The following is a 24345-nucleotide window of genomic DNA, read 5'->3' as shown; positions in this document are numbered from 1 at the left end:
CACATAAGTGAATAAGATCCAGCGATACTAGGGGAATAATGCCAACTGCGTCAACAATATGAAAAGGCTACTGTTCAGAAACGTCCAACAGATAGACTCTGGTCCCAACAGACAGTCTGGGAAGTGAAGAGATTTAATTAAAAGGGGGAGCAACCCTGAAACAAAGGTAAGCACAGAGATAAGAACATCTCCCGAAAAAAAGCATTTTCCTTTTACAGTATCATGGTCAAAAAAGAAACATACATAGCTGCTGTGTACCAAAAGTGCTGGCATCCACAATAATGTTACCCTGTCATTTTGTATTGGTATTTAGAAATTTTCCTCAGAGAGAGGCGTAGGCTGAAACATCAACATATCAGTATTAAAAATTCCTGTTTTCTTCCTGTAGCTTTTAAGTTGTAGATATTAACAAAGATGAAATGCTTATCTATTCAAATAGAAACACAATTTTGACCTTAGCACATTACTGTGAAGACAAAACATGTTGTTTTGATATTTACAAGATGCCAAAATTAGCAGTACTTCACAATCAACCACATACCATCCTTGATAAAACAGCCTTGCAAAAGACCCTCTGGAGGAGGAGAGAGAAAAAAAAAATGGAAATAAAACAAATCAGTTATCAGTAGCAGATTTTCAACCCAAACTTCAAAAACATCAAATCATTGCACTTGAACGCTGTAGACAAGGGAGTCACAAAGCCTAAACTGGAAGCAGACCCTGCATATATTAAAAATGTTTTCCAACACCACCTAAAAAGTATCCAGTGACTGCCAGAGCTGCTTCTGCTGAGCATGAAATTCACTATCCATGTGAGAACGGAAGGGGCAGTGTAAATTAATGATAAATTTCTTGCTGGCCCAATATATACTCCTTCTGGTACATATACATGTATATACCATGATCTTTTTCTAGCTAAATGTGAGACTGAACTGTTACCTTGAGATGTTTTAGCCACATGCAGCTGCTCTTACAGTTTCTCAGAGAGTAACACAACCACTTGGAGCTTAGGCGCTGAGCGGAGCAGCCATGCTAAAGGAACTCTGGTTTTAACTAATGTCTGAACAGCAAATAACCACACTAACACAGCTGATGCCTTCCACCAGGGCGAGACACCTCAGTGAGCTCAGCACAACCACACACAGAAGCCTACACCAAAGATCGCTGCCTCACGAGCACTCCAGTGGGCGGGCACGGATCACTGTCCAAATATTACTGCTGGCTGCAGACTAATGCAGTTTTAACAAGCTCAAAGCATCTTGCTAAAATGAATCTGTCATTATAAATAACTGACAGTACAGTGGGCACACAGCGTAATGCATTCACCAAGGCTATCACATGGTGGTAGAAATTAGCTTTGGTACTTAGCATATTCCTCTGCTGATAACAGTTCAGGTTTCTACATATACTTTTTATTCTGGCAATTTCACCTACTAAAAGAGATCTTACTGTCAACTTCACGCATATATGTGGTATAAGAGAAAATCCCCTGAAAGACTAACCCAATATCATTAAATTCTACCACTAGTAAGCCGGTGCCTGAGGAGGGCGGCCCTACCCCTGTGCACCAGAGCAGTGCTTACACCGGCAAGCCTGGAAGCTCAGGCTTCCGAAATATCTACCCAGATGTTTGTATCTTTAACCCAGCTAGGAAGATGGGCTTCCTGAGAGATGGGATTCAGCCTCAGCACAGCATAACACCAGATCAGCACGTAATCTATCTTCAGGCTTGAACAGAATCCATGCACGTACCTGTGTATTCACAAATATGGGAGCTCCTTAGACGTTATGGGCAATTAGAAGTAGGATCGTTATAGCAAACACACACACCATTTATGAGAAGGTTTTTTTGTACTGCTCTGAGAGTAGAAAGAAACAAATTCAAATAAAAGCATGTCTGATGTAGTGCTCCCCTGCACAGCCAGAGAAACATTAAGAAAGCTTAATCACAAAACAAAGCTCCCCAGCATAGACAGCCACGGAGTAGCATCCTAAAAATCAAACCCAAGGCTTCTTTTTGCACTATGTAACTTTTAAAATTTGTTTTCTTAAACAAGCAAGCGCTAGCTTCCCAGCTTTATTTATTTATTTATTTTTGGTTAAAGAGCAAGTTGACAGCCCCTTTCAATATGTGTCATATATGCAAACACGTCCAAACGTGGATTAAAAAATAAAGCTTTGAGGGAGCTGTGGGTGCTGCATCACTGGTTCTTCTATACGATTGACTTCTCAGCAGCAATTTTATACATCTCTTATCATCTTTCTCCAAAATGGAAAAGGAACATTCCATTGACTGTGTATGAAGTTTTTCAGTTATTTACTGTGATACAAAAATCAAACTGAGAAAAAAAAAATCTGTTGCAGAATCTCTCGGTATTTTTATGCATTCAAAACTGTAAGCCTGCTGGCAATTCGCATGTGACAACAAATACAGCTGAGTCATGGAAAAATAGAATAAACATACTATGATTTATGGTTTCCAGTTTTACCACAAAAAAGCAACCAAGCTGTCTGGATGAGTGTAATTTTCACTTTTCTTCCCAGGCTTACATCACTCCCTATTGGAACTAAGTATTGCAATTACTTTGAAAACTAAATTGTTTTTTAAGAATAAAAATAAAACTACATCGCTGACAGGACCACAGGATAAAGGTATTTGACCAACAAAAGTTTTGCACTGACCTGCATGATAACTGGGGAACTGATTAGCTCCTCATTCTCCTCCTTGCACAAACTTTCCCTCATGAGGCCAGGAGGACATTTGGTCCTACACAGCTTTCCCAAGCTTTTTAACAGGGTAGCTGTGGCAGATCATTGCATCAACGTGAACTGTATTTCCTACAATGCCAAGCTGTGGCTGCATTACATATGTTGGCCATACTGTGTGCTCTCATCTTTCTGCCTCCTTTTCCTGAGAGCAGGCCAAAAAACGAAAGGGACCAGGTCTTAGAGGTCAAGGGACACTATGTGCAGCTCTTCAACCCATCATCATAAATCCTTTTCTTTAAGTTTCAATTACTCAAACTTACCCTTATTCCAGCTTAGCAGGAAACATTTATCTTTTCACATTTTCCCACTATTTCCTAAATTTGAGTTCCAACTTCTGTAAAAACACTTGCTGCAAATGCAGAATTTATCTCGTGCACTCCAAGGACAGTTTGGACAAGTAACTCACAGCAGCCTGTCCCTGTGGCCTGCACACAGAAAGCACAGCTAAACGCCCAGAGGCAACAACTTCACAGACCAAGCCTTAAAGCAGGTCAGTAGAAATGGAACCATTTATAAATAAATTGTTTAAAAACCAATCCCATTTCTTAAGCTGGAGACAGTGGCTTGCCCACATAGAGCAAATTTAAAGATCAGGCTTCCTAACATGGCAGATTATGCAGTTTTTCCCCACATTTTGCTTGCTGTTTACTTCAATCATTAACAATCTTTGTGCCAGCTCCAGATTACCAAAAATAAAAAATAAAAATACCAAACACATTTCTTAAAGACAGTATTCTTTTTTTATCCAATTTAAGAGCTTTCCAACATCTTCTCGTTGTGTTTTATTTTAATCATAAAAAAATTGTCTGCCAGAACTAGTAATATATTAATTATTTAACTAAAATAAATGCATCTGTTAATGTGTTTAATTAAGCATACAAAATGCTTTATTTCATTTTATTTGTATTTAAGATTTCCTGTTTTCCCTGAAGTATTTATTATCCAAGGCATGATTCTTCTAATCTTAGATATACTCTGGGACTTAAGTACTATTTTATATCAGCATTTCTCAGCTGCTTTTATCGTGAATAGATATATTATAAACCATGTTAATGAGCTGTTTAGTATTCATGTATTAGACTTTTCCTCATTTTATATGGAAATAATACTATAAAAATTCTAAGAATACTAGTTTTATGTGCACGATAATGATGAGATGCAAAGCAAATAAGGAGGAGGAAATCTGGTGGCAGTGAATATGAAATGGATTAGTACCTCGTCAATGTGCTTTACAATGGTTTAAAATTATTAAGCATGTAATTAAGTAGGATCAATTGCACTGTTTGTTTTTAAGGTAATGCTTTAGCTATTTTAGATGTTTTATCTTTAAGAATTTAATTTCACACTAATGATATTCTTGTAATCTCCCCCCTCCTGCTATGAAGCCACATAGTCAGGGTATGCATGTAACCCACGACATATCAGGAAATGACCAGGGCATAAGGCCAGGCCAAAGTCACTCTAAAGAAAGATAAGAACAAGGCAAATTAAACAATTTCATAAACATAAAAATAGTTCAGTTCAGCTGACCTTATTAATCAGATGTATTCCAGTCCCCAGGACTGTTAGTAGGAAAGAAATGCTACAGCTACGTGCAGCAACTGCAGCCCTGACCTGGCTGACCTCAGAGCAATCTCCAGTGCAGCCAAAGTGAAATGAGATTAGGCTTTGTAGGAGCCTAATGAGTCAAACTGTCAGCCTTCAGCACACTTACAACTGAATGCAGATCACAGAAATAAATAAAAAAGTGGAATTCTCACTTTGTATAAGGTTGGGGACAGAGAAGACTATTTTCTAGCTAGGATAGAGAACCTACAAGTGCTTTGCTGAATTAAAAAAAAAAAAAAAAAAAGTGAAAATACATCTGCTGTTTAACTGAATTGTCTCATTTAAAACCAGGAATTCCAAATCTGTGAAACTATACATTTGTTGTTATGGAAAATCTGATGTCTGTGCCCCCCACCCTCACCTCCCTCCCAAAGATGTGGAGTATCTCGTGTTATTGCAAATACACCATCAAGTTACACTTCTAAGAAGCTGAGACTTTGATTAGGTTATAAATTTCAGACAATTAATATGAGTTTGGCATTCTTATAAGGAAACTTGGGTCCAATCGTGTTCTCAAGAATAGAATCAACTGACAATTATTTTGTGTGGGGCACCCAAGTTTTACATAGAAACCTCATGCTTGTTTCTGAGGGCATAGCTCACCGTCCTGCAAAGCTGCACACAGATGTTGGTGTTTCTTCGAAAAATGACTTAAGATGAAAGCATTAAACAATTCCAAGATGTGAAAGTATTTCATTTGACACAGTAAAGTTTCACCTAGAAATACTGGGACATGTATAAGAGCTGCTAAGACAAGGACTTCCTGGATTAGATCTGAAGATCCAAAGTTAACATGAGAAACTAAATCCTGAAGGGCACTTTTGAAATGAAATCTCTTCCATAATCATTTCCTTTTCTGCCTTATTAAAAGAGTAAAATGTAGTGCACTTGAATGCAGACCACTGAGTTACACTCCTGTTCCATAGTTATGCATTATTCTTTGCGAGCAGAGTTTTCGTCTTGCATTATTTCTTTGACCATAGCAAAGTGCCCTCTTTACTAAAACTACTGTGCATTATAGAGCTAAAAACACATCCAAGTTCTTATTTTAAATCACAGCCCTATTTTCAAAAAAAGAGCAATTTTACTTCTCTTCCAGCAAGCCATCTGCCTGCTAATGAGGGTTGTTTTCATCAGTAATTTTGAGAAGAAAAATGGTTATTACACTTTAGCACTTTAAGTGACAAATAGAGAACACCACCCAGCCCACTATTTTAATGCCTAGCATTTCTCCCAGTACAGGATCTGCAGGCCAGACATATCACATAAACATTTCTAATGAATCTCAGTGTAATTGGGGCTCACAATGAATGAAGTAGCATCACCTCAGATTAAAATCTTTGAACAAGACATTTCATATATAATATTGCTGTGATTTATAAATCCTGCATTATCAGAAATAACCTCTTTACATCAGCAGTCAAAAAAGGGTTTTGATGATGCTACAGGCTTACATTTTTAATTTTCAACACCTAATCAATAGACAAAGCTGTGATTCAGTAATTTTTCTACCTCCATTTTACCAAAGCTATTCCTGGCAGGCACATCCTAACAATCAAGGCTATCACAATCATCTGGATATCTGGCTAAATTATCCTACTTAAAGTGTATTCCACATTTCCCCAAATACTTTTTTCCTGATGCAGACTATTGAACAGCACTAGCAAAAACCAAAGGGACTGTTCAGGAAGATAAAAACTGCAGAAATGAAGGAATAAGAATTTAGACATCACTGAAGAGAAAAGGATGAGACCTGTGAGTCTCCCAGAAAAGGGAAAGGGAATCTGCTCATAATGATGACAGAGGAAAAATAAGGGAAACAAATAGTTTAATAGTTTTAAGGCAGAATCACAGGAAAATAATGAATAAAGCAACAGTGAAGACTAGGACTAAATAAATAAAAAAAAAGGAAAAATACAGAGTTGAAGAAAAAAACAGAAGTCAACTGCAGAAGAGTTGCAAGGAGAGAGAGTAAAAAAAAAAAAAGAAATAAATTGTTAAGAAGCAAAGGAATGCAAAATAAGTGGGATAGAAATAAATTCACATGTAAATAGGGACAAAAATATTATGGAAAAAAAGTTTAAAACATACTCACCTAAATAGAGAGATTCTACCAAATTAAAAAAAAATAATCCTTTAACTACAGTGCTATTGCTTAGCTCTTCATTGGGTTCTCCTGCATTGACAGTCAGGGGACGTATCCCTCCTGTAAAATCAGATAGGACCACGTGCATACCTGTAAGCTTGCCCATGCCCAAACTGAGATTACCAGTGAGACACAAATCTTTTGTTGCCAAATATTGTCAGGAAGGTCAATGCTGCAAAAAACAATGTCATTACGTTAGGCTTCACAGCCAGCACAACCTCATGAAAGAGAAACTGTGACAAGTCTTGCTATCTCTTCTCTCTACTTTTTATAAAATAAAATTGCTTTGGGTTAAAAACTTGCAAACGATCTTAGTCAAAGTATGACTTACTTTTATGTTTTTCAAGAGATTGATCTTTTCATTTTCTTGTCTTATGAGTATATATCCCATTAGAGTTGCTTCTGTGTAGGAAGTGCAATTTTAGCAAGCAATTAATCCATAAATGAGCTGTTTCAGAGTTTTAGGTATTGGACATCATCCTTCAAAGGCTCTATCCTGCCCTTGTATTATACCTACATGTTTCCACAGACCTTAAAAGAAGCCCATTTTGTCAGCAATGATCTAACTGAATTCCCCGTGAATCACTTTCAGGAAGCCATACAAAAGATAATCAGCTACAGACAAAAAAAAAAAGTAGTATATTTACAATGACCATGTCACTGAGATGCAATGACCTCTAAACCCTTCAATCCTGAACTTCTTGTTGCATACTTTATACCAGAAATTACAGAGGGGAAAAAACACAGCTTGTGAGCTACAGAATTTATACCTATTTGAACCTGGGCCTCTTGCTAGGGATGTTGAGTTTCTGTGATATAACAATATCATGATGCCCTGTGTGGTTCTCATCTTTCACACAGACTGGAGATACTGTGATTTTGCCACCCTGCCCCTGAAGTAATTCATAAATTTTTATTTTATTTTTTTAATTTGCCCCATGTGCGTAGGCTGAGAGAAATCTAACGCTGCATTTTGTGTAATCAGATGGCCACATAAACTTCAGCACTTTACTGAGTCCAAGGGAAAATCTTATATAAAGATCATTTCATATTAGAAGCTCAATGCATCTCACAAAGGAATTATCCTTTGCTGAACTTCTTACACACCACACAGATCTCCCACTGCACATTCACAAGGCAGGAATCATTATCAGTAAACCCCAAACGGGCTAGCCTTAGGAAAGCATACTGGCCTATACTAAAAGTTAATGCAAAAATGTGCATTGGTAAGTTGGAGATAACAATTTGAATAACTATATATCATATTCACACTAGCTGCATAATCATAACTACAAATCTATTGCAAAGTTTTCAACTTGCTTTTAAAGTAGCTGCATCTCATAGAAATAGGTCTGGGTGTATGGACTATGTAAAGGCCCACATTAAAGAATATACAGACCAGAGATCAAAGTAGAATTGAATATAAAAAATACAAAAACAAACTAATAAAAACATTGTTGAATGATCTCTGTCTTTGAAATTATTATTTTTAAAGCAAAAGCAATTCTATTTCCTGACGAATTATGGTATTAGCCTGACTGTAGCCTGTCAACTTCAAAACAATCATTTAAGAAAAAATATTTTTTTATTCAGACAAGTTTAGTTGAAGCACCCTGCCAAATGAATGATCCTTGTTGCTAACCCATTGCAGGGAATGCAGCACTGCCAGCAGACACCAGGAGTAACCTGCCAAGTGTCCACCCCGTTGCTCAAGAGAATGGGACAAAATAAGATGGAAAACTCATGGGTCAAGGTAAAGACAAAGAAAGAGGACAAACCTTGAAGTGTTTTGACATCTCTTTAATACGGATTTGCAGTAGCACCACCAGACTGGCTGTGGTGGGGCAACTGGTGCTGGATGGCACCAGACAGACCCAGCTGTGTCCAGCATGGGGCAGCCCCGGCCTTTCACAGATCCCCTGCAGCCCAAACCTGGGCACACATCCCCGGATAACATTAGGAAGAAGTTTCAAAGTAAAGGCCATAGCCGTATGTTTAATCACCCCAAGTACTCACACAGAAGGGAACAAGCTGGTTTTATTCACACAAGGATAACACACGTCTTCTAGTGATTTGAAAATACGCTTCTGTGTCAGAAGCAGTTTTACCAGCCATTGGACTGGTAAACTATAAAAAGGAGTTGCCTCTAAATGTTCTCTAAGGCCTCCATACCATCACTTATATATTACTGACTGTGACAGAAAAAAAGTACAAAATTATGTTATTCACCAGCCTACGACGTGCACTCACCTGCACCCAAGGATGGGGTGGCCCAGAAGGAAGAGGAGCAGAACAAGTGCTTAAAAACAAAGGAACATCCCCAAAGCAGAAAACCTCTCATGGGGACAACTGGGCCCAACCAATGGCTGTCCCAAACCCCACAGTGGATCAACCTGAATTCCTCCAGCTCAACTGTAACAGAGGATTTGTCTCAATGGGGTGCTTCTCTGTAACCTTTCCAAAAGGCTTAGAGGGTATGAGCACCATCAACATTCATCCTTTCCAGACTGTTTGCTCTAATATTCGGTTAACTGCCAGAACATCAGCAATCCTATCACACCAGCAAAACGACCTTTCCTGGAGGGGGCAAGCACGTCAGTTTTCCCAAATGACAGAGCAAGGAGAAAGCAGAGGTCAGAAGCTGAAGCCAAGGTGAACATCTGCGTGAATGCTGCCTGAGGAAAAGGGGCAGAATACATCAAAATATTCAAACAGGAAAAAGCACAGCAAGTGTCTATATGCCAAAAACTACTATGGCCGAGACAAAGGCCACAATAAATACATCTTTGCTAGTGCTTACCAACTGCAGTTGTTTTGCCATGGGAAACCACAAAGAGATCCTCACTTGTGTTTCCTTTCAGCTCTGCAGAAACAGTACCAGGAAAGTTCGTCCTGCTTCAAAACATTTATCTTGTTCTGTCAGAAGCACTTCTCTTCACCAGCTAACATATAACCATGGCAATATTGTATGGTTCTACTACGCATTTAACTTAATTTTACATAAACCAGCAAAAGTTTCATAAGATCTATTGACATTTGTCATTTTGTTGTGGTTTGTTTCCCACAAGAGCTATAGAAGTTATGTTTCATGCTACTGATATGAAAGATCTTGATTCGGAGAGAAAAAGTGGGTATACATTCATCACCTCAAACAAATCTGTTTAATACAACTATCAACATGGTTAAGCATCTTGAAGAATATAATAAGCAGCTATTTTAAATAGCAGATTTCTTTTTTTCAACAGTAAATATATACAGCAATATTATGAAGGGTAAAAACACCAGCATATTTTTCCCTTGCATCCAGTGATTTGTCATTTACTTTCAACAGCCTCATTGCAGCTCATCTTGAATGTATGCAAGTTGTTTATTGATCTGGAATTTTCAAAAGCTACTTCTGAGTGGTTTGGGAACCTGACTTCTATTGAATTTCAATGACTCTACTTGTAAAAGAATTAGGAGCTTTAGGAAATTTTATCTTTATTGTTTCATACTGCAGGAGCGATGCAGCACCCAATTATTCTTCGCTGGTAGGAGAACTACAATCAAGGTACCAAATTAACAACTTTTAAGCTTGTGAAACTAGTCTCACATAATTAGCATCCAGAGAATGAGAAAAGCTATTTTAGCATACAAAGTGAGACTCAAGCTTTTAAACAAGGTATTTCTGGTTTCTGCCTTTCTCTTACTCCTTCAAATTCAGCTTAGCCATGATTACAGAAGATGATAGTCCCTCAACATCCTACAGAAAGATTTATCATCAGAGATGATTTCAACATGTTTTGATAAGGATGTATCTATTCAAACTTCTAGAAATACGAACCATTCATATCTGATGACTTGTTAATATAAATTAGGGTTCTTTCAATTCTGGAACAGTCAGCTACAAATGAACGGTATAAGTGGCTTGTATTCAAATAGCCCTTTGGATAACATTTAAGAAAGCTCTAATACAAGACCAGTGGTGTCGGGATAACAAAAGTCTAGCTGGGGACGATATGAGAAACAATTGCTGTCCAGTGGTGCAGGGCGAATTGTTTTCAGAATTTTTATGCTGCTAAAATAACCAAGTGTCAAGTTCTTTCATATCTTGGTAGTAGGACAGCCTGATATTTTAACTGTGTTTTTTCCTCTCATAAGGTATTCTTGGTACTTGAGCAAATACTTAGGGTCACAGATGTCTCTAATAGGTACCTGTGCCATAGCAAAGCACTGCAGCCTGGAACAAGCCACAGAATGGTATGAAGAGTTCAGGGTGTACTTGTGCCAGACCTCAAATCTCCACAGGGCAAGTATCAGCCAGTTCTATAGCGTCTTCCTCTATTTCATGGCTAAGAGAAAATAAAACATCCTTTGCACTGAGCATCACAAAACTAAACACATTCAGTGTGCACAGCTTCAGAAAGAAGTTACAGAATACGAGTAATTTCTTTCCCTCCTCTTTCACCTTTCCTTAGTACGATGCACTCTGACAGAGAGGAGTTTATGAACTGAGGTTAGACAACCATATGCAAGCCAGACAAATCCTTAAGCCTAAAGCTGTTAAAACACAAAAATCCTTGAGTAGTAAACAGATGGAGTCATCTGCAAATATACCTTTTAAATCTTGACCCTGTTAGTAGGAGGTTGAGAGGGAAACCTGGAAATAGTACATCAAACCAAATCTTCACATTTCAGAAGCCATGCACTGATGTTTTCTGTGCAACCACAAGGCTTATTTAGAGATGAATATGTTAGTCAGAGTGCCAACTGTAATGCAACATGCACTGGTACCCCAAAATAACAATGTTTTGAATTGGTGCTTTGAGATACAATTAATGAATTTCCCACTTCAGCCCCTATAAAAGCTTGAGACAGGGGAATGCTTACAGCTTAACAGCTATATTGGTAGCAGGAATGGTAAAATTAGTAAAATTCAATATTAGCCAGACCTTTACAACTACTTAGCAACTAAAGCAGGGAATATAAAGTAGATATTAGGTGTTACAGAATGTTGTCACCGTATTTGATTTCTAAACTCCATTCACTTCAAAAGTATTTTTAACCCTTCTGTATTTATCCCAGTAAAATAGTTTAGCAGATAAGCCTATAGACAAGAAATAAAATAAATCTTTAAGTAAGGAAATCATAGAAACATTTGCACCTACCTCCAGACTGACAGCTGTCTGTAAAAGTCAAACATGTCTGGCCAGATTCTAGGGCACCTGACAGAGTTGTATTGATTTCAGGTGAGCTGGCTGATTTAGCCTACTGAAGAATCAAGCCTCATCCGATTAGGTTAAGTAAATTGATTTTTGAATCCTGACTATTTGCAAAAACCTTATGAACAACCTAGAGAATTACCACCCAAGAAAGGGTAGAAATTACTTGGTCAAGAGTTTTTACTACTATAATTTTTTAAAAATGAATTTTCTTATGAACAATTCGCTAGCAGAAAACCAACAAAATCTGTTCACTAAATTATTCATTCTGAATTACTGAACCAGGTTCATTCACATTATAAAAAGCAGTAGCTTCACTGAGAGCAGAATGAATCGCAGCTGCTAAGAAACAGACAGAACACATGCAGATGCTGTAGGAATTCACTTCTGGTCTTACAAAGCTATTCGTGAGATGATTTAGTGGGAGATGGGAAGTAGAATGGGGACAGATCAGTGATGGATGCTCTCTTTTGACTCAGAAGAGCACAGGCCATGACAGGACAGCTCCATCACGCTTGTCCAAAGGAAGCCCAACACAGACAAAGAAAGCTGTGCCAGCACGAAGCCCTACCCCAACCTTTGCCAATGCAGAGACAAAATTCAACATTAATGAAAAAAATCACCTTTTACTCCTTTCTGTACAATCCTGGATCTCTTTATTAAAGCTAGTATAGGGACTATATTGCATGATTTCAGAGATTCCTGAGAAAATCAGTTTATACAATGATATATGTGTTTGTAGACCAATAGCTTCCAGGCTATTACAAAGTCTGGTAAAAATACCAGCAGGAGAGAGGCCACAGAGATATTGAGTACCTAAAAGTTTTCTGCAGATAGATGGCTGAGTGATTAGTGAGACTAATAAGACTTTTCATATTCTCAACTGTGGGAAAAGCTGCAGCATGAGAATTTATCTCTTTTTAGACACCTTGAAATCCCCATGGGAGAGAAGTTAAGAACTTCCACTTGCAGGAAAAGCTTTGATCCATGTTTTCACATTATTAGAACCCAGAAAACCCTATTACTAGGCACAAATCCACAGAAAATCAATCAAACTTCATTTGTTTACGGCTACAGGAACAACTAGCAATACCTGTCAAGCCACACCAAATAATTCATCTTACATAAGTCAGCAAAGGGCTGACAAATAGAAGCTGCATTCATCTATAAACAAACAGACACATGATGCAGTGCACTAAAACTGGAAAGTGCTGCGTCCCTGGCATTAACACCACAGAGTCCTCAAATATTTCATAAGGCTATTTTAAGGTAGTTTATAACTCCTTACGGATACGATGATACAAAGTGTCAGCAAGAAAATTAAGGAACATTATATTCATCTCCGATGGGAAGCAACTTACCTGATGAAGCTGTAGTGCATATACGTATTTCAAGAAATATTAGATTTAACAGTAAATTATGCTGACTAAACAAATACAAAACCATTAATACTATAATATCATCACAAGCAAATATATGGGAAAGTTTCTCCCAGCATCCCAGTGCTGTCACCGGGTCCTCATGCAGAGGCCTGGGCTGAGTTGAACTGAAAGGGAGAGGCAGGGCAGTCCCATTACAATTACCTTCTCAGCCTGTACACTCACATGTTGTCCAGGCACCTCATCAACACAGGGCTACCTAAAATGTACTCTTGAAGATGCAAATGTCCTCCTGCTCTACAGTCAGAAAAGCAATGATGCTAACTACTTCTGATGTAGAACAGCACAAGCAACGCATCCTACAGAAACTGTTTGCATTTGCATTAAGGGAAGGTGCTTCCAAAAGGATCAGACCTGCTGGTGTCAGAAGAGGGTGGGCTTTGCCACCCTCTTCCCCTTTCTTTAAGTTGTCCATAATCTTCAAAGGCTATGTTTTAATGTGCTGTGATTTTGAATGGCATTATTAACACAGATCATGTGGTCCAGTACAATAAATATGCAAAGTGCTTGGGAGGAAAGTAACCAGGTAACCAGCAAGCTGCTAGATCTGGAGCTATGTGCCAAAAATCCAGAAGCAAATTGAAAACTGCATGTGACAATTTTTGTGTTCTTATTGCAATATTCATTACTTGAAAAGGTTGAAGCTGTAGATGTGTTATGGTTCAAATGTATGCTTAAAAGTGTTATGCTACAGAAGATGATAATCAATAACCAGTGCAGTAATAAAATCTTAAGTATACCACCAAAAACACATTTTGTTTTTAAAAATCCCAAACGGTTTCAAAAGCTGTTAATCAGAGCACCCTTCACCACAGTCCCAGAAGCAATTTTCCTATCAGTTTCAAGGAACAAACCATGAAGCAGTAAGGTTGCAATCATCAGTACTTGCCCAGAATAATATATATAAATAATATATATAACTATTATAATATAAATAATATTTTCCCAGTCAGAAATGGTTTCTAGACATCTCTACTTTTCTGTCCCTCATTTTAAAGATTAGACTCCTAAATAGTGTCTGATGTTTGACACTTTCTTTTCTTTTTACTTTTTACTATAGTTTATCAGTAAACCACATTTCTAGCCTTATTGATTGTCAGTATTGCTTTGATACTAAATACATGTTTCTTCTCTTACATTAAGTGATTATCCTGGGGATAAAAACCAGTAAATTCCCTCATTTTCCTCAAAATGCAGGAAACAAGGACACATTAAGATTTAATATCACCTCATCTGTAGTCTACAACGCCATAAGAAGAAAAAAAAAATCCGTACGGTTGCTGCTCTGGTCTTCAGAAGCTCTTACCAACATAAATTTAAAAAAAAAAAAAGAAAAAACCCATCAAGGTCTTTTATAATAATTAAATGTGTTGTATTAAAGCTCTCTCTCAATTTCTGATCTTTGCTTCTTTTCCCTTCGTAGTTTTTACATCTTCTTTCATTTCTTCCTTTGATGTTTGCATGCTCTTAATACCTTTATTGAAAATATTTTGCACTATTCATTTCCACCCAGCCTTCCCTTTTTTTGAGGAATACCTTTTCCCTGTGCCTGACTTTGCCTCTACCCTCTACAGCTCAGTGAGAGCATAGGGAACATATGCTCTGGTGAGTGTTCATTACAAAGTGGCACACGAACAAAACACCTTCTGTTTCTTTTGTCTCTCACCTACACAGGGAATGTAACCTGTTAACCTGATACAAAGATTTAGTCAGGATTTAAAATAAATAAATAAATAAAAGCAGAAGCTTTCCCTTTGATTATACAGTTAGTGCAAATATAAATGTTACCTTTAAAAGGAAGTTAAAATAAATTTGGCACCTTCTTTACTTACATGTGTCTAAAGACTCATCTGAATCATCGGGACAATCAGGTTCTCCATCACACAGCCAGTGCTGGGAGACACAAGTCATGCCATCACGACACAGAAACTCTCCTACGTCACATAACTGATGTTCCTCTGAAAACAAGAATGGTTTAGAATGCAATAATTAAAAAATAAAGAAAAAATAAAGTGGCACAATGAAAATTAAAAGTGAAAATAAAATGATTACAATCAGGAATCAAAACAAAGAACAGAAACAATGGGAACCAGTAATTAAATGAGGTATTTAATGAGGTATTTATGCCTTTACTCAGGCTGGATAACCCTAACCTCCAGCTGTAGTGTTTCAGACATGAACAGGATTAGCACAAATCACCTCCATGAAAAAGAATTGTAGGAAATCCTGCTCTTCTCTTCATCTCTTTCACCATTAAGTAAATTTGCTAAGTAGACAGAACTCAACAAGCTTTAATATTCATGTTTCCAGCAGGGAGGTGTCCTATTCTCCTCCCCTGTCTGAGAAAAACATTGACAAATTGTTGTTTCAAGTAATCTTGTTTTCTCCAGGACACATTTTTGTAAGCAAGCAAACGTCTTTTTAAATACATGTATGAGTTTTTGACTACTGCTTTAAATATGTACTTTAATGAGCAAATCCCATCTCAGGTTTATATTTGAACTACTTTACTTTTCACGTAACAAAGCTGCAGTCAAAGTTAAAGGTCAAAATTGAGGCACCTTGATAATTATTTCCTTAAAAAGATAACAATTTTTGAAGCCTGGCACACCCAAACTATCAGCTGACTTCAACCAAAGTCTGATGTCCTTGAGATCTAGAAGAGTTAATTAACACAAGACTACTCTTTCATTAACTAACTCTTCCATCATTAATTAAAGCTCACAAAGCCTCTGTGCAATATATTGTATTCTCTTTCTCAACACATAAATTGCAGTAGTCCCTTCCACAAGGTTGCAATTGCAGATCACTGGAAAGGTTTCTCGATTATTCTCTCACACTTACATGACCAAGCAGTAACTTCTCTGGAATTAATATTGTTACAGAGATATAAAAATAAGCATATAAGCGTTTTGGGGACGATAGTGTATTATTACTCTAGGAATAACTGTAGGAATATTTTATTAAAATTAACCTATCCATTTCATCCTGCTTGCATTTAATTTTCAAGATCAGCCTCTAAAACTATTGATGGATACAGTTTCAAATTAGTCAAAGTTGCAACTATTACGCAGATAAATTTAATATTCTTTAATACAGCTGCATCATGGCTTCTGTAACTCTGTAGGAGTTGTTATATTTTAATTCTTTGCATTTACTACTACAGCAAGAAGCACTGAGTTAAGTTGTTCATCTTTGTACAAAATGAACGACTGTGTAATTAAAAGTGCAGGTTTACATGCTCAAGGAAGCAGTTTTGCATTAAGCATCTCCCTGAAAAATTTAAGATCCCTCTCTGGAAGTGCTTCTTGAAAATTCATATTGGAAGAAAGAAAGAGGGAGGGAGTTTGGTGAGTTTTAGCATTTCAAGAATGTGCAGTAATATAAGCAAATCCATTTTAATTTTTAATAATTTCTTTTAATAAAAATATTAAAATCCATAATAAATTTCTTTGTCTATAGAAACCTTGTAGCACAGTGTGAACTGTTATTTTCCATACATTACATGCATGTTCCTAAAAGGCATGGGAATATCAAAACTAGCACAAAGACAATTATCTACCATGTCCACATATCACTCAAGATCCATTTTTCCTCACATGGGTGACCTCGGTATATATCAAATAGTAGTAGAACTACTTATATGCTCAGTGCCCACTCAATACTTTTTCTTCTTGTTGCATATAGTTATTTCTCAGAGCAAAAAGAGTGGTTGAAATGGCTAAGTGTCATGGATTAAGATTGTTAAAGTTAACTATTTAAATTTATAGATTTCTGGACTGACAGCTAAGTGGAAAAAAAAAAAAGCTGAATATAAGAAGTTTAAGCTTCTAGAACCATTTATGCAGTCAAGTTTGTCCATGTGACTAATTCTAAAAGAACATACTGAATTACCAAAATGCAAAATTCCTATAGAAAAATAAACCTAATTTCTTTTTTAATTCCTAACTGGCAATAATTGACTAGAAGGAGAAATCAATGCTGTCATTTATGCTGAAATGTAATACTCCAAGTCTAATTATATGTTGCAGCAAGTGGAGCCCAGCGTTAAAATTACATTTGAAGCCAATGGAGAATTTCAGTATAGTTATTTAAGTTTGTAAACAAATTTTACAATGATACTGATAAAATCAATGCAAAATTTGCAGAGATGTTCTTTTATATCTTTTAGGCAAGATGTCAGAATTAAACCCTGCCCAGAATTAACACCTGCAGCCGTCTCTGAAGGAAACTCGGCAGCACAGGAGGAAATTCTGCATTCTTCTTCTTATTTCCCCTTGGAGGCAACAAGTTGAAGGCAGACCAACAACCAGTAGGGCCACACTGATGTAAATTTAGAGACCGTTTTCCTCTGCAACATTCCGTTGTATTTTATACTTTTATATGCAGTAAAATACTTTTTCACTACTCAACCTCAACTGCCAGTCAGACCAGAATGCAACCTCAGAGTAACGCTGTCAATAGGATAAGGGACATATCCTATCACTGTGATGAATGGTCACATACACCTACACAAATACATCTTTTTCTCATTTGGGGTAAAGATTACAAAGTGATTTAAACAAACTTGATTTAAAAAAAAAGAACACACACACTTTATAGTTCAGTCTTGAGCATGTATTTGGGAAAACAGCTTGTTTTCGACTTTTTAAATTTTCTTTTAATTGAAATAATTTAGCTATTTCCACACAATTAAACTCCTTCCTTGTATTTTATTCAACAGTACAGAAATTATGGAGATCTAAGCTTTTTTAATTCTCTATCTACAGAAAAACCCAGCAGAGTGAAAAAACGTTAACTTATAGAACACTTTGAAAAACAGATCTTGTTTGGAAGAAAGCAGCTTTATATTCACTCAGGGTTTTATGGGCTCTGAAACTGCTTTTTCAAACTGTTTTCTTTTGCATATCTATAGAATTATCACTTATTTTCAGCTGCTATCTTTGTAAAATGAATTGGACCAGTTATTCATGGACATGCTGTAATTATTGTTGTGTTGTTGTTTTTTTTAAAAAAGAAAAAAGAAAAATACATCCTAAAAAAAAAAATAGTCATCTAAGATGGACTTATTTCTTAACAGAAAAAAATATATATACTTTCAATGACACCTCTGCACACTGTTTCTTTCTGTATTGTGTGCTGTGCTAGCAGGCTCCCAGCAGATGAGAAAATTCACATACTTTTAACATACCAATTGTGAGATACAGAGCAGATGGTCAGAAATCATCTCTTGATGGGTAAATAAAAGCTTTGCCTCCCTAAGGACAGTACTCCTATGCTATGTCACAAACACCTGGCAATGGCTTTTGGAAGGAAAGTTTCACAAAAAAAAAAAATAGCCAGTGCCTTTGTTTTAAAGTCACTGTTTCTACAGCCAAATATTTATTCTGTTAAAAGACAGGCACAGTTTTAAGAGGACAAAGCTCAAAATCTCTATTAGGAAACCAATTACACTAAACCTAGAAAAATAAATAAAAATCCAGGTTCAATTTATCAGTATTGCGGTTTCACAAGAATCTCACGTTCATACCTGCAGCACACTGCTATTACTAGACAAGCGAAGGTGGAAGGGCTGCTCCCCATGGTGGCTGAGCTCAGGGTGGAGAGACTAAGGAGCATCAGGGCATGTGAGCAGGAGATTGACTGGTGGAGTAACTCCCTCGTGTGCCAGAGGGAAGGGCACTAAGGGATGTTCCCCAAAGCATGGTGGAGCCTCTACTCTGTCACTGTCCAGAATATGGAGGGGACCAAAGAAATAAGGAGGGTTGGAAGTGAGTCCCACTTCGACATCGCCAGCAACCTCTCTCCCCACTTATCTCGCTTCCCTCCGTAATAGGTTTGAGGCCCTTGATCTTGAAGGAGCAGTAGGCGAGGATATGGTGGAAGGCCTGCCTACGAGATCACATCAGAAGAGGCAGCTGACACCAAGCCTCAAGACTGCCTCCAAAAAGAAAGAAGGGTAATTGTAGTAGGAGGATCTCCAAAGAATTCCCTTTTGAGACGAAATGAAGAAAGAATTCAAAGCCTTTGGACAGTTGTTGAAAGAGTTCAGAACACTTCATTTTTTCTTCCCTCCTCCTGTGCTGGGGAGATGATGTGGTACAAAGTAGAAGGATCCAGTCCAATGATTAGCTACGTGACTGATACTACAGGCAGGGCTTTGGGTTCTTAGATAATGGCTGGTTTTATAAGACACCAGGCCTGACAGTAAAAAGCAAGAAAGTTTTATCTCACAGGAGCAAAAGGGTTCTTGGACAGGAATTAGCAGGGCTCATTTGGAAAGCTTTAAACTAGATCCTAAGGGGGAGGGGGTTGTTAAGGGGGAGGGGGTTGTAACTGGGTTTGCACCGGTGGGGCAGTGCCCTAGCAGTGATGAAGACCAGGAGACCTCCCACCCCCCTAGGGTGGAATCAGCATGCTCAGCTTGCTCCCTGAAGTGCCTGTACACCAATGCACACAGCATGGGGAATATGCAGGAAGAGTGAGAAATCTGTTTGGTCAGGAGACTGTGATTTAGTTGCAATTACAGACACAGTGGGACAACTTACATGACTGGAATATGGTCATGGTTGGGTATGTCCTGCTCAGGAAAGACAGGCCAGCAAGGCAAGGTGGCAGAGTTGCTTTTTACGTGAAACAGCAACTACATTGTGTTGAGTACCATCCAGGGGTTGATGAGGAGTGAGTTGAGAGTCTGTGGTTGAGAATTAAGGGGCAGACTGGCATGGGGGATACTGCTGTGGGTGTCTATTACAGGCCACCAGATAACGCTGAGGAAGTTGATGAGGCCTTCTACAGGCAACTGATAGCAGCCTTGCGAACACAAATGGATGAAGTTTAGGAAAGAAATATGTTTAAGTTCGTTTATACAAAATCTTTGAAGATGGACTTGAAGTTAGAACACTTCACAAAGTTTCAGTACCCACAAAATTAGAGATTATCTTTCCTATGATAAAAAATATAAAAACTTTGAAATTTACAATTTTCTCTCAATTTACAAGAAAGAAAAAGGGTAAAAGAAGATGGGCAAAGAACACCACAGGGGGACATGCTAGTAAACATGCTTTCCTTTTCAATTTGGGGATGCCACCACACTTTTCTTATCAGAAGAAACTTTACACTGACAGCTTGGCTCCACGTGGAAAAAAAAATCAGATAAACACATACAAGTGTTGGACTCTATGATCTTTGCAGGTCCCTTTCAATCGAGTTACTATATTTTAAAAGTGCTGAGCTGTTTTGTCCCTATCTGCTTACCCAGGCAGAACTCCCAGGAAAGAGGGGGAATTGCCTGCCAAAATAGCAACTGCTTCAGAAGCAAAGAGCAGGAAGGCAAAAGGAAGCATGGAAAGGCCAACGAGAGCTGTCCCCAAACTGGACTTGAGGTGTGCTTTTACATTCTGATCCGCTGGTGAGTGCATCACCTGTCTACACAATGGGGAACTTCTATCAGTGATAATAAAGCAGTTCTGCCATGTTTCAGTGATATTATGCAACCCTAAACTTGTACTTTTAAGTTCTTAATTAGTTTTGCTTTGATTTTAATTAAGTTATCTTCATTACAAGAGCTTAAAAACTTAGAACTTTTCCCCCCCTTTCTAAAGCATGTTTTCCATTTGGGATTTTCTTTGATCTCTCACTCTGAAACATGGAAGGGTTTGCAGATTAATTTCTGCAAAATTTACACAGAAGTTGAAAAGTATATTCCGGTAGTAATTTATGTTAGAATTCATCATATGCTAAAACCTAAATTACTGTAACTGAAAGAGAGATGGAAAGAAAGAGCATGCACAGCAGTTCCTACTTATGAATTCTCAGACTTACATAATCGTTTTCCAACCTTTTATACCTTTTGAGTTAAATCTACATTTTTAGAGCCCAGAATACAGCAAAATGTTTAAGTTTTGGCCACACTAAAGTACAGACAAAATTCTTTGAATGTGTCTTGCAAAACACTAAATCAGAGTTTTACACTCAGTTTATAAACAAAATGTTGTTAGCCTTTGTTTCTGTCCTGCCTGGTTCAGTACAATACCACACTCAAAGTCAGAGAGCAAAAGTTTTATTACACAATCCAAAGAATCTCTCTCAAGATTAGTCAGACTCGAATTTGTGGCTGTGTTGGAAAAGGGCTTAACCAGTTATATCTCTATCCATACTTATTCCTTCTTGGGAAGGTCACGTACATTTTATGTGTACTTACTCAGTATGTGATAACTAGTACACTGGGAACTGAGCAGTTACTAATCAATTGTTTTTCTCCATAGCAAAGCACATGCACAGGTACCAGTCACTAACAGCGCCAAACACCTTGTTCATGCATTATATCCCCTGGTGCCACGTACACGCGGTTGTCGGTCTGCACATCTTCCACCCAGCAAGGTCACAGACATCTTGTTTACAGTCTGGTCAGTCTTCTGATTGACAACAGAAATCCTACTTCTTAGTCCAAAACAGAGTCTATAAATATTCAGATTCCTCATTTACATTACACAGCTAAAACAATTCATATTTTGCAGACTTGCCCACTGCGACTTCAACTTACAGATCATGCTGAGCAAGGGGCATTACAGATCAGTATTAACAAGAAGACCAGAAACATCCACTACTTTATACAAATCATGAAGCATTTGGTGGAGTGGGGAGGCGATAAATTTGGGAGCAGCCTTTTTCCTCTCATTTTTGTTCATCCTTTGACTATCTAGTATTTCCTTTAAGAGGGCTGACCCTGAGTCCCCTCCTGTGGATTTGGACCAGAGAAGGTTATTATTCAGCCTTAATTTGGCACACTTTATGGACAGAGACATCTAAGAAGCATTCAGATAACGAGAGAGACCCAAATATTCCTGAGACAATTTTTACCTAATCAGCAAAGGGTCACACAATACTACATACCTCAGCAAACTACAAAATGACATGATAGCAATGTTCTCTAATGACATAAAAATGCTATGGAATGGCAAGGTACTATCTTTACTAGATATATACTAATAGGAGAAAACAATTCTTGCAATCTTGTCATTTGCCAATCCCTGCTCCAAGTATCCCTGTATAAAAAAGAAGTTGAAGTCCCAACAAGCTCACTACAAACCAGTTCTTTACCATTAGATTTATCCTCTTGAAAACTGGCAAAAGCAACCGCGTTCCCCAGTGTGGAGTTGTTGTTCTTCCCTGACTGCCAGAATATTAATGGCAGGGTAGAGGGTCAAAGTGACTATCACTTATCCCCTTACATATGAAGGATGACAAGCCCCATAGCAGTCAACAGCACGCCCTTTCAGCTGCTGACAGCCAGACAGTGCCAGGGTGCACAAGAGCAAAAGTGTGCGTTTGTGAAAAGCCCTAAAAGAGTTCCAGTGAAACAACAACTCTCTTCCCCATTTCACAAAACATCTATGAAGAAATTATTTATATGGAATGAGAGGCTCTCCACCTTGGTCCACATTATCATATCGTGCTCGTAATGTTTCATTTGATGTGGTGTAAGCCTCCTCATCAGGAAGGAATGGTTGCAAGAGGAAAAAAAATCAGTCCTTGTAAGGAATGGTGAGGATGTTTGTAGGAACCTTTGTAGGTCACCCTATGAACTATGTGCTTCCTATCTCAAACACAAGAATTTTGATAAGCAAGACAAGCTTGCACATGCAAAAGAAATTCAAGAAGCATCCAGAAGAGATGGCTTGCATAATGCATCATTTTGTACACTTATTCATGCTTGCTGCCTCTTGAGGAAATCAGCGAAGAAAAGACTAAGTCTTTCAGCTACTCCCAGGATTAAATCTCCAAAAGATCTGAAATAAAGACTCCTGAGAAGTAGAAAAAATATGAACAGAAGGATTGGGACTGAAGAATAGTCACCCTGAGCCAAATTCAGACCCAGTTCAATGCAGTATGCCACGTGTTGTGCCTCTAAGCAGGACTTCAAATAAATCTTTTTTGTCTACAACCTGCATTAGTTGTTTTAACTTACATATTCCCACATTATAATTTTACCTTCTCTTGCTGTAAAGCTTACACATTTAATTGTAATGTTTCCAAGGCAAAATTGCTTCTTTTTCTTAGCAGTAGAATGGAAATCTTGAATTGAGGCAAATTATTTAAATAAATGTCATACACAATATTTTCCTCTTTTGGAAGCTGAAAGCATTCATTACATAGCTTATTACAATATCTTTAATAAGTCCTCTGTTCAACAGATGTTCTATCATTGTGAATTTTCACATTCTAATATTTTTAGCAAAAGATAATTAATTTAGATAAATTTCTTATATCAAAGGGTAATCAATAGTGTCATTGTTTTAATTCAGTAGTTTTATTGCCACATAAAACATAACAAAACCATTTCCTTCGGTTTTTTCAAACTTTAATAGAACAACATCTGCCCAAGCCAGGAGGAAAAAGCACATTCTAAAACTGTTGCAACATTTGTAGATATCAGGAAATTAAGGGAGTAAACGTCTGCTCTGTTTATTATCAAGTTTAATAAAGTTTTAAATCTTCTTTTAAAAGTTTAGATAATTTCATAAAGGAAAGAAACAGGCAAGGTGTCAGTAATTCAGATGGCTGCATAATGGAAAAACAAAATCGTGCTTAATGAAAAAGAAAAAACTATAACCTGAAAGGTATCATAAAGGATAAATAAAAAAAAAATACTGTATGGCACCTGGATTGAACTGAACTGTCTTCTCATTTATTTGCCTGGGAGGAGGATGCTGAAGGTGTTATCTTTGCCCATGGATTTGTTTTCTTCATTGTAGGACTCAAGGAAAAAATATCATTCCTTTTGCCAGATATCACAATGGTATCGATATTGGGCGGGATCAGATAATCCTGGAACTGTTCAGTCTTCCAGCAACTAAGTTGTTTGTTCAAGAAAAATCCCAAGGCCTCATATACTCCATAAGTTATTAATTACTTAAGTTGGCCTTCCTCTCTGCCCTTTTTCTTGCATACTGCATTAGACATTTGGAGCTTCAAACAGCCTCAGCCAGGACCAGCAACAACCTCATGAGGTTATCAGGTCCAGCTCCTTCACTATAAAGCACAATCTGGTTTCCTAAAGCATATCTAGCCCCACTTATCAGTGCAGTTCTTAAAAAAAAAAAAAAAACTTTCTGTGAAATTCCTGCCCCTGCTTTGGTCATCTATTCCAGTCCTCAGCTATTCTTACAGAGAGAGCATT

General features: G+C 37.6%; 1 protein-coding gene across 10 annotated transcripts in view; it reads right to left on the bottom strand.

Annotated features, from left to right (window-relative positions):
• LRP1B (LDL receptor related protein 1B) overlaps positions 1 to 24345 on the bottom strand; it is a 666036-nt gene that overhangs the window by 484474 nt on the left and 157217 nt on the right. For 9 of the 10 annotated variants that reach the window (XR_011098017.1, XM_068687099.1, XM_068687103.1 and 6 more), the window contains exon 2: positions 14996 to 15121. The exons of the other annotated variant lie outside the window; for it this stretch is intronic. Coding sequence is in view for 8 of the 9 variants with exons in the window: in XM_068687099.1 (XP_068543200.1) it covers positions 14996 to 15121 (126 nt within the window). In the remaining variant the exon portion in view is untranslated. The remainder of the gene's footprint in view (positions 1 to 14995; positions 15122 to 24345) is intronic. 10 annotated transcript variants of the gene reach the window in all.

The sequence above is a fragment of the Anas acuta genome, chromosome 6, assembly GCF_963932015.1.
Source record: "Anas acuta chromosome 6, bAnaAcu1.1, whole genome shotgun sequence".
Classification (NCBI taxonomy): Eukaryota; Metazoa; Chordata; class Aves; order Anseriformes; family Anatidae; genus Anas; species Anas acuta.
This window is presented reverse-complemented; position numbering and strand designations above follow the sequence as displayed.